At 41.8% G+C, this 17,096-nt stretch overlaps 1 protein-coding gene across 1 annotated transcript; it reads right to left on the reverse strand.

Annotated features, from left to right (window-relative positions):
• Nucleotides 1-587: 587 nt before the first annotated feature.
• On the reverse strand, nt 588-14,606 carry NRBF2 (nuclear receptor binding factor 2). The gene is made up of 4 exons (XM_021535487.3): nt 14,465-14,606; nt 4,603-4,687; nt 3,181-3,221; nt 588-2,130 (listed from the first exon to the last, which is right to left on the reverse strand). The coding sequence occupies exons 1-4, from the start codon at nt 14,516-14,518 to the stop codon at nt 1,414-1,416; spliced, it is 897 nt and encodes a 298-aa protein (XP_021391162.1). The 5' UTR covers nt 14,519-14,606; the 3' UTR covers nt 588-1,413.
• Between the last annotated feature and the right edge of the window lie 2,490 nt (nt 14,607-17,096).

Genomic DNA, 17,096 nt, shown 5'->3' on the forward strand with positions numbered 1-17,096 from the left:
CCTCCAGTCCCTATGCTCCTTCAAGCACAGAAGATGCCAGGTATACAGAGGTAAGGGGAGAATTTGCACAGCAGTAAGGTGTTCTTGCTGCACTTCCAAGTCTATTCTGGAAGAAAAATACACTCTTAGAAAGCAAACTTACCTTTTTACAGCATAAGAACAACTTAAAATGCCATAGTTTGCAATACTGAACACGTCACTAATCAGTAACAGCTGAAGGTAATTAATGCCCCCACTACACACTAAAACACCCCAGCTGGGCTCTAGGGCAAGGGCTGAGCTGGAAGGGATGGGTGTGAGGAGGCTGCACAGCCCTGCTCAGACCCAGCACCCTCAGCACTGTTCCTACAGCTCCTGCTGGGCTGTGCCCCAGCAAATCCACAGAGCTGCTCTGCTGATGCTCTGCAGGGCTGGAACCTGGCTGTCAGCGAGGTCACTCCACAGGTGGGCAAGGCCCTCTGAATCCATCCCACCTTTCTTGAATTTGCTGGATGATGAACCTGGAAGCTCAGCTGTAATTGTATCCTAACACTTAGTACTAATTTGTTCTTTATACTCAGCAGCATTTGTACAGATGTAACAGACAGTGTCAAAACACCTTGGTTTTTATTTTCCTATCCTTTTTGAATCAGGTTAAGCTGTAAACAATTTCTTTTTCAATCAAATACTGCCAGCTAGAATTACTTCCATTCATGCATCACTGAAAACAAAAAGGGTATTTTACCTTAAGTATAGATTTTTCATTTTAAACCATGTCACTTTATACAGAAACCAATAGCTAGATTCAATGCACCCTGATTAGTTATGTAAACAGATAACCCCCAAAAAAAACCCACATCGACAGAACGAGTAAGTTGGTTCCTTCATAGAATGGAAATTAAAATCTCTCCTGACTTCAGGTTAACATGGTCAGGAATACAGAGTGTGGCACATAAATCCATCTAGGAGGTGTATAAATTGCACTGTATCTGAATTAACAAAGTTATGCATAATGAAATGCACAGTTTAAATTCATGCTAGAAAGCATTTTTCAATATGAAGTGGCAGCCAACTGGCAACCTTAACAGTTAGGTTCTGCACCATCATTTATGGCATTATAGATAACTATTACATATAGCATACTTAAAAACCCTGAAGGATTGTGTTACTTGAAACATTCTCCAGGCAGTCATTTGGTTTGAAACATTGGGAGAAAGACTAAAGAGATCACCATCTTATACCAACTATGGTACCTTTAACTTCCATGAAGTAAATCAGATATGACGTGTATTTCACAGTAACAAAGTTGCTTAATGCCTTTTCTCCAACAGCAGGATTGTGGTAAATAATGTTTCTGCCCTCAGATCACCATTGTCCTGGTGGCTTTCCCTTTTCTCAAGTTTGGATAACTACACTGAGCACTTTTCCTGGTTTTTAACTGTTCATCAGTCCTTTCAGAATATCGTCGGAGAGTTCCAGCAGCGGGAGTTCAGGGGACGGGATGTCCAGGGGGGGAAGGTTGGGTATTGGAATGTCCTTCGCCTTCCCAGCAGTTGTTGCAAACTTCTGCCAAGTTGCAGCTGAAGAAGCAGATTCTGAGTGCTGCTGCAGACCCCACAACTCTGACTTCTCAACAAAATCAGTGTCTACATCCAACTCCTTGTCTACTGGAGATTTTTGGAGTCTAGCTCTTTCTGCTTTTAACTGCTTATTTTCTCTCCTTAATCTCTCGTTTTCAGCTACAAGAGATTCTATGAGCTGCTTCAAATCTGCAATTTTGGTTGCCTGCTCTTCTATTATTGTTTTGTCATCTTTTGGCGCTTTACTCCCAATACATGCTTCCACTGGCTCCTTTTTTTTCTGAAGCAGAAATAAAAGTGTATCTGGGTCCCTGTCAAAGACACCCCGAATATCCTGTGAATGTTTCTCTGTGGAAGAGCTGTATTTCTGAGCAACAGGAACCAGTACGTTTTGATCATCAGAGTCTTCAGCAGATGGTTTGTAAGAAGTCTGAAGATGTGTGGCTGCTTCCTTGTCAGCACTCTGCTGGGCTTTCAGCTTTTCCTCCCTCTTTGCCCTTTTCCACCTCTCCTGGATGAGCAGTAACTGTTTCATATGACTATCCCTTTGTAATTCCAGTGATAGCTGAGCCTGAGTAAAAACAAGATTAAACAATTTAGTTGGTGATCCCTAATGCCACCCAAATATTCACAAACATTGAATTACATGTGTGTAAATATTTACATAAACAGCATCACTACATGCCCAAGGGGGGGAGCTTTTGTTATTCAGACATTAAGTCCAACAGGAAGTGCTCTCTGCTTGTACAGTGCAACAGATTCAGCTGTATCAAATTTAGCATAACTACTGGTCTTTCTGTTTTTAAGTCACTGACCAGGTACAATATCTCTGGGCAGAGGCACTCAGAGTTTAGCTGACCTCTGACCAACACCAAGAAGGAAGAGATTCACTTGGCATGCACAGCCACACTCTGGCTAAACAATGCAAATTTTCTGTATACTTCCATGATGGTATCTGTGTAGCCATATCAATAACACCCAAAATGAAGCAGCAAATAGCTCCAAGGCCAGGTATGGACCCAAATGATTCAGCCTTACTTAATGAAGGAGGTGGCACAGTGGTTATTAACTCACCTGGGTGAAAGACCATTTTTCTACAAAAATGACCTGTGAGCAAAGACAGATGCCTGATCTCCAAGAGTTATTTGATTTCATAATATTGGCTGAAGTCAAAGCCTGCTGGTACATAAGTGCTGAGCAGCCTACTACATTCACAGATGAACTTGTGCAATGAATAAGAAAAAGTGTCAAGGCTGTTGTTCTAGAGATCCTCCAATCAGGATGCATTAAACCAAAATGACACACCGTAGATAAGATGCTTTTTGTCTCAGCAAAATACTAAGTGCCTCACAGGTAAACATCACACTAGTTCTGCCACCTACTTTAAGATGTCTGGCAGACTAGAAAGCTGGAGACCCCTTGGATGGGTTAAGAAAGTTTCTCTTGTCCTTGGAAAAACTCTCTAGGAAGATTAGTATTAGCACACTTGTGAAACTCCTGGTGCAATTGCGAAGGGTTCAGAAAATTTTGCAGAGGCCAGTGCCCAGGAGAAGTGTGATCAGACCCAGCGGGACCCACGGGGCTGTGGCTGGCTCTGGCATCCGCCGCGCTCTGCTCTCACCTGCTCCGACTGCGTCAGCTTCATGGCATCGGTCAGGTACCCTGCGGGACACAACATCATCAGCACCCACAGCACGCCCGACAACCTCCGCTTCCAGAAAAGCTAACTCCTTCAGACCTGTGTGCTCAATCCCCACATAAAGGCAGCAGTCTAGAGGGAAAGTATTTACCAAGTTACGGTGGCTGGAAACACCTGCTGTTTTGCAAAAGTCTGAAAAAAAATAGTGTAAGACTTTGTACTGCACACTACACCCTTCCCATGGTATCCTGCTGGCTCGGGTCACTCCAGTTTGTTTTTAGAGCAGCAGTAATTTCCAGAAAGACTTTGAGCATATCTTACTAGTGCTGAAAATGACAATGTATGAGAAATTCTCAACCAAATTTGGAATGATGCAAGGCAAAAACAAGAAACATTCAGGGTTTTTTTTTGGGTTTTATCTTGGTATAGGAAGTGAAAGAAAACAAAAAGTATGCATTTTAGAATGTAAGTGCAATCCCTCATCACTCTGAGAATTCTGAAATACCAAAGAAACTATTAGTTTCTCACTTTATGGGGTTTTCTAGTATTTATGAATGGAGCCAGAATGCCTGGTATCTAGATTACCATGCTCAGAGCAGCCACTTTGTCTCCACACAGGCCCTGTCACTGAAAATGTCCTATTTGTTGCACCAGTTAAGACCTCCTTTCTTCTGCCAAGTAGCTGCACACTGTCAGAGAGCTGAGGGACTCCAACACAAAAAATTAAGCAGGACTATTTAAATGGGCAGGTAAATGCACAAGATCTCACAGAGAAGAGGCTGTCCCTGCAGTGTTGAGGTCTGTGATGCAAGCTGCTGTTTTGCTCGAGTTCTGGGGAGCTCATCACCTGTTTTTGGCTGCCTTGATTCAGGAAAGGGAAGCTTTGTAAGCAAACATTTGTCCTTTACCAACAGAGAAAGCACTGTAACCTCGCCTATGAAAGCAGTAAAGAAAATGCAAAATATAAAGTGAAACTGGCTTAGAGCAGGTACACAACTTCAGCCTGTGCATACCACAAGGTGTTGGCTTCATCTTCAGTCAAGAACTGCCTTCACAGTGATAACCACCCCCAATCTAAACAACTTTGGAAATGTCTGACTTCAGCTGCTCATATGAGAAAAAATGTTTTCAAAAGGGTTCTTGATCTGGATTGAAAAACATTTAAAAAAATAAAAATTTTGCAAGTAAGTAGACATTCTACTTATAGAGAATCATAGAATCTGCTGAGTTGGAAGGGACCCAGCAGGACCATCAAGGCCAACTCCTGACTCTGTGCAGGACACCCCATGAATCCCATGTGCCCGAGAACACTGTCCAAACACTTCTTGAATTCAAGACAGGCTTGGTGCATGCAAATCTAAAAACTGATTTTAAGAGCTGAAATGTGAGAAATAAACTACTCACCAGCAGCTTTTTTGTGACAAGAAATTGCTTCTTCATATTTCCCTGCTGCCAACAAGCGGTCTGCTTTTCTGCTTTGCTGGTGAGCCTTAAAATTAAAAAAAGAGCATGAGGTAAATGGACAAATAGTTATACTCATCTTTAAAGTAACCAATACATCTGAAAAACCTGTACTGATTCCAGTTCTCAGGCTTTTAGGCTCAGATCTTCACTCCCTTCCAAGCTTTGCAATTGGACTTCTTCTTTAATATTACCAGAGTGTGAACTGGAAAGAACTGAAGTTTGTTAATGCAGCAAAACTGGTGTGTACACAATAAAATACTTTTGAAGCTGTTCCTAGAAAGCATGTTTCCCTTTCTAAGCAGGCACTTAAAAAGTTAGACCAAAAGAAGCTATGAGAAGTTATAAGTATTTTAGACCAATTTATCTGGAAGAATGCAATATATTTGAAGTGTGTTACAGACGATTTGACATTTTCTGCTGCCTCATGCCCAAGACATTTTGTCTCTTAGGTGAATAACGTGCCTTTTTTTTTTTTTTTTTTTTTTGTCTGCAGCTCACACCAATTAATGGTTGCAGCACAGCCATAGTTAAAAGTATCAAAGTCACGTTGTTGCTGTACAACAGTTAAATCTATACTAGTATTTGTAAACCACTAATGTAAACCACCAACACAGACTAAGGTTGTAGCTGAAAGCAAACATTTGATGCAAGTATTTGCATATGCTTAGTGAGAAACTATTGCATAACCAGCACTGCAACATTCATTAAAGCAAGTCTTTTTTGTCATTACTACAAGACATGGATTTTATGGCCCTTCCTCCAAGACAAGCTGTGTAATGTGAAAGGCTACAAGCACTAGCTGGTGAGACTGTCAGTTACACACACTGTTCAGGACTGCTTTACTGAGCTTGAAGTAAACAGACATCAGGCACTGATACTTACATGATGCTGTTATTAACATCAATTTAAAATACAAGTCTCAAAATGCAGGTCAGTTTGTCATTTTTGTCTGCCAAGTGGAGTTATGCCCTACAGTATTACAGTAAGTTCAGTGTTCTAGCAGAATCTTAGCAGCTCTGACACCACAGAAGAGAATGACTTGTACAGAAAACATCTGTTTGGGCAACAGCTGCTCTTAAGCAGTCCCTGGCAGTTACACCACTCCATGAAGACATTTGGCTTTCCTAAAACCGAATATGCTAATATGGCGTATTCTTAAAAAACCTAAAACACAACTCCTTGATTCTTCACAAGAAATATTCTTTGTTATATTCTTCTTCCTCACCTTCACTGAATCCTCAGAGCATTGTTAGCATTTCCCATTTCTTCTACCCTGAGGTTAAATAATCTCAGAAGAGGAAGTGTTTTCCTATTGGAAAATCATCTGTTTTATGGCCTTTTTCTTTGGACTTCTACAAATGACATATGCCAGAAAGATAAACTTATTTCCCTTTGACATGAAAAAAACCTATTGGCACAGATAAAGCCATCTCCTTGGTTATTCCTGGCAGCTTGTCCCATTACAAATTAGCTATGTCATGGACATAAAAACACCTGAGCTAGCTCTTTGCAAAACAATTTTTTAGCAAATTAGTATTGATACAGCTGCTTCTGCAAACTGCATGGGCAGGTCTAAAATAAACAGGGAAAGAGGAAATGGAATAGCCAGAGACTAAAGAGCTAAGAAAGCAATTCAACAAGTCAGAGGGCAAGTTCCATTTACTAGTTTTTACATATAAGAATTTTAGTCACATTGTTTTCAAACATTATTCATGTATGTTTTAAACTGCTGGAGTGTGATCTTACTCAGATCACTTAAGCACATGCAGAACATCTGAGGACATTCAGTTCTTATTTGACTGAGCAATTAAATTATTTCCATTCTCAATTAACTTCCACTGAAGCTGAAGAGAGTCTGAAGAAGTTGGGCTGAACTGTGAATAAAATTAGGAAAACAACAGTCCATAGATGCTGGCAAAAACAAAACCTAGGATCCTCTGATGACAAGGTCACAATGCCTTTCTTGCTCTTACATCAAAATATACACGTCAGGTCATCGTACTCTGATGCAACAGAATTTCCAATGGAAACAACAGGAGCCACACCAGAAGAAAAAAAAAAATCAGTTTTAAGCACAGCCCTGTATGAGAAAACTAGCTGTTCTGCAGCCAGTCATGGGCAAGGAATTCCTATTTTCCTATCTTTTCCTGACAGGTTGACAAGAAAACACTTGTTCATTTATTCTAATCCATGTTTGTGCCAATTAGTTGATTATGGAAAGACCAAGGAATTTCTGCCACTTTCATGGCAGCTTATTTATCAATAAGCAGTTTGAAAAAATTAGTGGTGCTGTTTCCTAGCAGCAAGTGATGAAACTACAACAGAAGTATCCGGATGCTTACTAGCCATTATCATGGATGAGCTTCTGCATCTTGTGTACTCTGATGGTTTATTCTTAGTGCTCAGTTACCCTCAGTCATGCAGCTTCCAACCATTGTTAGCACATCTGCAGAGTATCCCATTATAAAACTGGCAATGGAAGAACTGGTCCTCTGTCATAAAGAGAAGATTACTCTCAGGCTTATCCCTGGTTTGATTTCATGATAGAGGAAGGTATTTACACATCAGCTCTGGCACTTCAATGCTGGTTCCCAGCAGATTCAAGCAAGATTGCTTTGACTTTGGTCTTGCTGCTGTGATTACAGAAACACCTGCTGCTTGACTGTGGTAGGTTTATAGATCTGATTTCTCTTTCCTCTTCCACTTGCAGTGCTGGAAATTAATGTAGGATGGGGTGTAGAATTATTATAGTTTATTAAGAAGCTACAGAATTGAAAAGGGGAAGCAGGCTGACAACTACTTTCAGATGTCCCTCCCAATCCTGATGAGCAGGAATTCCCAGTAGGCAAATGGACAGGTGTAACAACTTGGCTCTTGTAAAAGGAAGCAGGTGTGAGTGAAGGATGGCAAAGCTAAAAAGCTTCCTCACCTTGCCCCATTCTAATTGGTTCTTTACAGAGTTGGGTAGCCTTACTGTGTGACCTGAAGCACTCTGGACTAACTGCAGAAGGTAACTGAGACATTTTTCTACACTCTTTGTAAATGCAGTTGAGATACTGAGGGATGGTACTTGCTTTAGTAAGTTTATACTGAAGTGTTCTAGGGAAGTGTTTCTATTTGATCTTTCCACTCAACTATCCTAAATCATTGCCTATGTAATCTCTGAACAGCAGAGCCCAATCAAAGAATTCTCTAGAACAGCAATGAGTGTCCTCTTTACTTACAGCTTTAACCAAAATATAACACTCTGCTTCTTTGTGTTTTTGTTTTTTTTTTTTTTCCCCACTATAGACTAGATAATGATGTGACTCAGGCTATGAGAAATTAAGTCATAGGGCCCACTTGCCAGACCTCAAAGGAAGAAAAAACTCAGTATTTTCTTTCTACTATAATCTTACAACTTAAAGGACTACCACAGTATGATCCTGGCTCAGGTTGTGGGGATAAGGAGGGAAAGCTGCTACTCTCCCCATACAATTCTAGTTGATGGCTAGCTAATGTGGAAAGGAGAATAACAGGAAAAAAAAACAAACCCAAACTGTTTGAGTCAACAGTATAAGGTTTTTAAAAAGGGGCAGATGTAGTATACATTTTTCAAATAGTGTAGGCCTACTACCCTCTCCTAAGAGCAATGCAACAGTGCTCCTGCAGCTGAGACAGGTATGTTTTGTTTTTCTCTGTTCCACTTCACTGCCCAAAACCTTGCACAAGATGTTAAGCTTACTTAAAATAACAAAGGCAGGAAAAACCCAGCTGCTAGAATGATGGGGCCTGATGAAAGTTTAATTGCAAAGAAGTTTCTGTTTGTAAATGTTTTAAGTGAAACCACTGTTTGATGCTGCTATCATCTATTTTATGTTATGGATTGTGCATGCCAGTTATTCTTGCCAGAAAAGATTAATACCTGTGCTCTCCTACTGCTGAAAACAAGGGGGAAAGGTTTCTTTAAGGGATGAAGGATCTAGTTTAGGATTTGTTTCCTTACGGATATAAGTCTGATTTCTATTTTGAACAGTCAAAGTATACACTGCATTGCTTCTCTGTAATCCAGAAGAGTGCTAAGTGTTTTCCATGTGGGTGTTTACAGGAGCAGGCCACAAAGGGCAAGACAAGGTGGTGCACCATGGTTCTCCCCACCCCACACACACTCTGTCAGAGGCTACACCTACAGAAGCCTCTTTCAAACCCATTCTTACCAGGAAATAGTGAATTTTGAAAGGTTTAAATGTGTATTTCCTCATATGCAGTGAAAAAATGTAATGAAGAGAGAATACAAGTCCAAAACTTGATCTGAGAGATCCAAGAATAAACTATGGCCATCCATTTATTTTAAAAAGTGCAACCTTAATCAGGGTGACTATGCAAAATGCTTGTATTTACTGGCAGTTGCACTAAAAGTAAAAATAATGAGTTGTACTGTAACTTAAGCTAAATAATGAGACTATATTTGCAGTAAAACTAAAGAAATGGTAATGGTGTAGCCTTACCAAAAGAAGAAAGACCTCATTTTTAAATACTTGTTTTCTGTAGAGAAAGGTGACTAAAGATCAACCACAAAATGGCAGAACCCATTGTGGATGTTCAACCAAGACCACTAGTCACATGTTAGCTCAATTTTCTGTTTTTGAAAGCCTGTATTTAGCAAGGTTGACAGAACAATGACTCACTTGTGTAAATTATAGTTTAGTGTTCCTATAGAGCAAAACAAGTGTGTGACACTATCATGAGAATGTTAATGTTGAAAATACAGACCCTTCACTCACTTTGTACTGAATTGTAAAGATGTTAAAGTTCACCCATGTAAGTAATAGTATTAGACTTTCAATATATGGGCAGACAAGCAAGCAGTTGTTTATGCAACCCCCACTAATTGACTGAATAGCTCTAATTGACTACACGTGTGTTCCCAACCTATTCCAAGTTTCAGATAAAATGGTTATTCTGAGTTCCTCACCATGCAAATGCAATTAAAAGATCTGGAATGAACCCAACTTGCATTCATACTGCTCTGGTTAGGTGGAGTCTTCAAAATCCTACACAGGCAGAGCTGCAGCCCTTTCCCTGATCACCTGCACCTTAATTAAGGTATCCTTTTACCTACTGCATAGTCAAATCAACCTCATTCTATTCCTTTTAATCCATTCAGTATGACAAAAGCACTAAATGCTTCAACTTGTTTTTCAGAGCCATTTTCAGACTCATGGAATGAATTAGGTTGGAAAAGACAGGGAGATTGAGTTCAGCCTGTGACTGAACACCACTGTGTCAGCTAGACCATAGCACTGAGTGTCATGCCTGGTCTTCCCTTATCCAGGGACAGTGACTACACCACCTCCCCGGGTGCCCACAGCTCTCAGCTGCTTTGGCTGTGTTCTTCTTGTCCCCATATATGATGTCCCACAATGGTACTACACAAGTCTTGCTAACTGAAGGTTACAAGATATCACTGCCCTGATAAACAAAACCAGTCTGGGCTTCTGTATGTAGCCCTAAACCACAAGGCTCAAGCTGTTACAGCAACTGAGCTACCTCTCAGTAGCAGCATCTGAACCATTACGAACAACTGTCCAGTAAATAAGCTTCCAAGAGCAACAATTTCAAAACAAGTGGGGCAGAAAGGCTTCAGCTGTGCCTTCAGTCTGTCTCACCAGGCTTCTCTGAGATGGCTTCATTCAGGTCTTTAAACTGCTGGTCATGCTTACTCAGAGCTGAACTCTGTGGCTTGATGACAGGCATGTAATGCCAGTGTGACACAGCAGAAAGGCATTGTTGGTAGGTACCCAAACAGCACAGGTACAGTGAGGAAATAACACCTGTGAGCCACCCATTGCTTAGCTAATTATGTTCTTGACTGGGAGCTGCTGCAAGTTGTTTTATGTGCCACAAGGAACAGTTTTGTGTTGTGCTCTCACAGCAGTTACATGCCTGCACACAACATTGTCCAGCTTTTCCAAGGTGGCTGTTGCAGATCTGGCTGCTCAGCTGAGTATGCACCACCAGCCACTTTACTCAGATATGCTGCTGCCTCTGTGGATTCACACCTTTTGGTTCTTCCACCACTGTGGTAAAAACAGACTTTCTATTAAGCATGTCTGTCTAGTGATACTTCCCCTTTTGTTACCTTACAAGCTTGTTTTGTCATTGGACTTCTTTTGAGTGCCTTTTTCTCATTTCATTTTACACTGGAAGACCAAGTATAGCAGCTGTCAGGTTAAGACTGAAAAAAAATCAAAGAAAACAAATGGGGTTCCATGGATGTTTCTGTAGATTAACAGAATATTCCTGGTTTTCCAATGAAAATGACAAAGTGCAGGCTGGTATTAAGTCTCAAACACATCAACATGTGTGGTTTAAATTCTTGGTCTCTAGTGAACTTCTGTAGATGTTTTCCATTTTCTCCTCCTACACTTCCATATTGCATATTTATTCTGCTTGTTATTTTACCTTTGTGTGGATGTAGTATTACTTCACTTTGAAATAATTCATTAAAGTAAGCCATTGACTGGCTTGCACTGGAATGGCTGCTACTGATGGCTAGCAGCATTAATATTAAAAGCTTTCATTATATGAGATTCTTGGAATACACACTTGGTGCTATTCTCACTCCAGCTATTGGTCCGTGCTTTCTGGTTTTCACTAAAACAGCAGCCTTCAAGCTGGGTCCTTTATGCTTCAGGAAACTTAACAGGGGATAGATATCAATCAGATTTTGGACCGTATTTTATTATAAACCATACAAATACTACTACCTTGCAGGAAGAATACAAGGTAGAGGTGGCATAGCTCCTCAGCTACAGGACAATACCGAGCTGTGAAAGCAGAATATGCAGAATTATGAAGTCCTGGGTGTCAAACTCTGTTTAAAGAGCAATTTCTAGTCTCTTTCTGACGTTAATACTATTTGCTTCACTTTTACTGTGTTACTTCTAAGCTTCTGATGGTCAGCAGTGTGTGGTTGTGCTTCTTAACTTGTAACTTTTGCTCCTACACCTAAGAGTAAAATTATGGCTGGATGTGAGATCAAAATTCTTTGCCTAAATCAGGTGGCAGTAGGAAGTGCCCCTATAGCAAGCAGCACAGAGAAGCCCCTCAAGATGTGCTGTAAAAACATGCAGTGTTCGTAGAACACATATCTTCATGCTTTTACAGTGCAAGTTTTAATTTGTAAAAAGAATGCTGAGATGTTTTTGGTCTAGATTGTGTGAAATAAGTAATCAGCTGGGCTAGGTACCTTCTAAATAGCTACCTGCTGCTGCAGGGACTCCATTTACTTCATGCTGGTTTTAAGTTCCATGGCATAACCTAAAAAATTTTTGCATGAGGCTGAAGAAGACTCAGTTCCATAAAGATAAAATATTATTTTATGGAAATGTATCTTCCAGAAGTTTCAGAAAAAGAGCATAATTGAAGCCAGGAGAATATAAGATATGGCAGTAAAGTGTAAGGGGTGGGGTGTGGTTTTTTGTTTGGTTGTTGTTGTTGGGTTTTTTTGTGGTCAAGTGGCTATGAAAATCGAGACAATATCCATGCTTTCCAGTAACTAAGACTAGATGATCCACTATTAATGGACAATTTTTACAAGATAAAGCAAGATTCAAGTACTGTGGTAAATCGTAATGAATAGCCTGAACTGATGAAAAATCAGTTTTGTGAAAATTGTCAAGTCATGATGTATTGAAAGAGGGAAAAGATCTTGTATTTAAACCATTGATAGCAGTTAAGTAAGACTAATGATTGCTGTATCCAAAATCACTTTTGTAGTTTAGGTGCTGGGTGATTTGGAGGCTCTGGTTGGTTTTCCTTTTCTTTTGGTAGCTTTATTTTCCTCATTGGCACGTTTCGAAAAAGTTGCACTTTTCCAATTCACTGGAACTATATTTAGGTGAGAGAAGAGTGCAATAGGTAACACCAGATAGTATCAAAAACTTAAATGAACATTGTTATTTTGGAGGTTGGCACCTTCCCTGAATGATGCTGTCAATTTGAAGCTCCACAGCAGAGAGGGGCTGTGAACAGAAGAGCTCTGCAGAATTGTAGTTACTCCTTCCTGTTCATGTCCTTGTAAAAACACAGCCATGTTCTAACCATGGTACTGTACCTGTTCAACCCTCTTGTCATGAGAAGTTTCCATGGTGCTTGACACAGCCTCAATGGACATGTCACTCTCCTGTATATGATGATCCATGACTATACTGCACAGCAGCTTCAAGAAAAGTTTTTGTACTTCATGACACTCTCAGGCAGTAGAAACATATTCACAGGCAAATTCATAATTTTGTGTATGAAAGCATGTAAAGCAAATCTTTTTCCTGTATCATCCATTACACAGAAGTGTCTTGACCTTGTTGTCAGCCTGGAGCTAGACAGGCAAGGTAACTGCACACTCCTATTGTGGTTGCAAGGTCATAAACCAGGCTTTAGTCACAATTGTGTCATTCCTACCATCTCTAAATGGCCTCAGTAAGAGACATTACTGACTGGTGATATTGCCAAAAAATTTGCTACTTTCAGACATTTACTAGTGAATATACAAGTATAATTTTTTATTTAGAATCTTATTTACTACATCTACTTTTTAAAAAGGTTTTTACAATGTCTGTGAGATAGTATAGTTTAGCCCTCCTGTTTTACCATGCTTTATGTTTGTCTGACTTTAACCCCATGATCAACAGGTTACAAGAGCTTTCCTATTTCCTGTTGTTCCATATTTCAAGTAGTCTTTCAGTAGACAGAGTAAAATGTGAGTCAGAATGATGCTGACATACCCAGAGTGGTTCTGCACCATTGCAGAATCTACAGATGGTCTATTTACATCTTCCTAGTACACTGTCAGCCCTAATTCCATAGGTGGTCTGCAATGACAGTTGTAGAAGTCTTTCTAAAACTAGGCAGAGCAACCTAGAAACACAGGCAATGATTTGTCAGGGCTGACACCATCCTGGCATAAATGAGCTTTGATTAAAACCTAAACTGAAACAAGTCTCTGAGGTTTGCATGGCAATGTCTAAACAATTCCTGGATCAAACTCATTCCTGGAAGCAATACAGCTGTGCTGTCTCTGGCTAACTGGACTGCTGGACCAAAACTTGTTTTCTAAGGGCATGTTCTGTGTATCACCACATAGCCAAGATACAGCTTTGGTAAAAGGCACGAGGCAGCAGAGAATTAACTCTTCTTGACCTAGATCTTATCTATGGGACAGAGACCTGCCAATTTAGACCGTTCAACATCTGCTTAGCTTTTGTGAAGAAGCATTTTTTAGACCGTCTGTGTTAGTTCAGGTTCCTTAGAAATTTACTTTAAGCAGAACAATTCCCGATTTCAAGGTTTTAAAGTATTTTACCTTCTGAAATGAAAGGAAGCACTTAAACAATACTAGGCCCTGACCAGCGTCTAAAACTCTTGAAACTCTCATGGATAAGACCTGTGTCATCTAGACGCTTCCTCCCTTAGTGCCCTTGTCCCTCGGTTTTGCACGGCGGTGTCCGCACACGCGCCGCAGGGCAAGCACGGCACGCCGCGCGCCCCTGGCGGGAGCGGACAGCGCACCCCTCCTCCCTCCGGCCCTCCCGGGAACGCCGCTGGGCCCCGCTCCCGGCCGGGCAGGGCCTGACACGAGACCTGAACAGGCGTTTGTGGGGACAGAAGGGCGGCAAGAGCCCCTTTTTCTGTTCAGGTCGCGCCTCTCCCCCTGCTCACCCCGGGGTAGAGCCGAGGGGTGTCACCCTCTCCCCGCTGTCTGAGCGGCGGTGGCAGCGGCTGACCCGACGCGCCCCCCTTCCCCTCCACTCCCCGCGCTCACCAGGTTGAGGGGCCCCTCCATCACTTCCATGGGCGGCGGGGGCTGCGGGCACATGGGCGAGGGGCGCTCGCCGGTGCCCCCGGCCCGGCCCGGCCCGGCCCGGCGCGGCGCGGGCTGTAAACACGGCGGCCGCTTCCGCCCTGCCCGCGAGAGCGCGGCGCCGCCTCGCGAGACTTCGGGGCCGCGTCGCCGCGGCAACGGGCGGCGCGCGCGCTGCCGCGCTGAGGGCGGAGCGCGGCGGGAGGCGGCGGTGGGGAATGGGCGGCGGAGAGGGGTCCGCTCGCCCTTCCCGTAAGGGTGTGCCGGTCAGCCGGCGTGAAGAAAGATAAAGGAAAACATCACCACATTTGCTTCTCGGAGATGTTAAGCCCTAAAACGGTGAAGGAAAAAGGAAATATTAGAATCGTAGGATATGCCGAGTTGGAAAGGACCCATCAGGATCTTCGAGTCCAATTCCCTGCACAGGATTCCCTGAGTCACACCATGTGCCCCAGAGCGTTGTCCAAGTGCTTCTTGAGCTCTGTCAGCCCTGGGGCCGTGATCGCTTCCCTGAGGAGCTGTTCAGTGCCCGACCAAGCTCTGAGGGAAGAACCTCCCGACATCCAGCCTCAACCTGCCCTGACACAGCTTTATGCTGTTTTCTGAGTCCTGTCAGTGGTCCCGAGAGTGAGGAGATGAATCCCTACTCCGCTGTTTCCTCCCATAAGGATGTTGGACTTGATCTTTTCAAGCCTCAAGGATTTGGTGATTAATTATTCAAAATTCACTGCCTTGAGAGGGACCAGTGAGGGAGGGCACTGAACGTGGTGAGAGCCATGGCCCACACAACTTTATGCTTTGTGGAGACCAGAGAAGAAAAGTGTGCTAGAGGGATTGTGTGCAACTTTGTCGGGTGGAACAAAGGGTGGCATGAGTTCATATAATAATCTGAAAGGGGAAAGAAAGCAAGAAAAATAGGGAGAGACAAAAGAAGGTAGGTTTGAAGTTGAGACATCCAGAAGATAAGTGAAAAAGCTAATTAGCAGCAAGTAAAGAAAATCCAGAGTTCCCTTTGTAGCTGTGATGCTCAGACGTGAGTGGCGTCTGTGGGTCTGTGAGGGAGCCCACATGGGCTGATATGCCACAGCTCTCAACTCTGCCTGTGCAGCAGCAACTAGCTCTGCAGCATGGGAGTGCTGGGGGGAGTTTACCTTCTAACATATGTGGTTAAACAAGACAGTCTCTTCTGGCAAGGAGCTTCCCAAAGACGCCTTGCTATTCCCATTTTCATTGCAAGACTTTATCTATCACTTTGTTTCATTATCTATCAGCAAGTCAGATCCCGTGTAGTCCAGAGGGGTTTTGATCTAGAGCCCATTGATTGAATAGGAGATAGGTGAAGTTGTCCTGTATCAGTTGTTACAGGTATAGGTTGGCCTGGGTGAGGGAGAAAGGGTAGCTGGCGCTTCACTGTCAGCACTTACACTCAGACACGAGACGATAAAATCGAATTGTTTTGTTGTACTGAAGCATTGTGTTTCCCTTCCTTTTAGCTCCGGAAAAAGTAATATTTAGGTGTTGCCTTTAGCAGTATAGTACCCATTTGACCATTCCACTTGGTCATTGTACCTCTTCACAGTGAAAAGCCCTTCTCTAATCCTTAGCCCTCTGCAGCTTGGCCTTTCCTCTGTCTTCTGGTAGTGCTACAAAGGAAGAAGTTTGCCAAAGGTCTTTACATTTGAGCACAAAACTTGGTTACTCAGTTGTTAATGAAGTTATGCTGAATTTAACGTGTCACAATTTACTGATTTTCTTGCATCCAAACGTCAGATCTTATGCTTAGCTAGATGATTATCCTTTTCCATACTGCATAAATCCAGAGGCAGATGTTGATGATCTTGTTAAATACTATGTAGGATGAGATTTTCAATACCCTGGCAGTTAAATTGCATACTGTCAAGCTGTTATTTCTAGCACCTTTACTACCTTTTTTCATCTATTGTGATGGAACTGAAGATTTTAATTTATTTATTTATTCAAACTGTATTCCTGATCTGTTTGTGTATAATTTTTAATTTTGTATAAAATATTTGACTTGTGACAGGTAATTGCATAGCTGGTTTTTGCTGTATGCTTATCAGTAAGTCATACCAATTTGCTAAAACAGATCATTAGGTCAAACATTTTGTAGAAATTAAACAAACTAGTTCTGAGAAATGTTTTCCATTACTCCTGCTGCTGGCTGAGGAAAGACAATTTAATTTATTGGGTTTTAAGAGACAGTCAATGTTCATTTCAAGACACATTGTCTTCCATGGAAAAAGGAGTAAGATGCTGGGCCAATTTACCACTTGTGGAATGGGAGCTAAAGGATTAAGGGATATTGTATCAACAGAATAAAGGTGTTAGGGGCTGTGTTGTTGAGTCAAGCCAGTGTGTGGATAGGTAGTACTTTTTGGCTTTAGCGAAATGAAAACATAATTGTCCTCTGGTCCTTCAAGAAGCATCATGTTACAATGTCCTGAAGTGACTGCAGAAAGCAAGTAAAACCTGTAATGTCATCTTTGTGAAATTAGCTTTAATGTGATATAATGGTGTTATTGCTACTTCAAAAAAATCTAAATTTATATGGAAGTTTTTATTTACCTAGAAA

This window comes from Lonchura striata, chromosome 6 (assembly GCF_050655825.1).
Source record: "Lonchura striata isolate lonStrDom1 chromosome 6, ASM5065582v1, whole genome shotgun sequence".
NCBI lineage: Eukaryota > Metazoa > Chordata > Aves > Passeriformes > Estrildidae > Lonchura > Lonchura striata.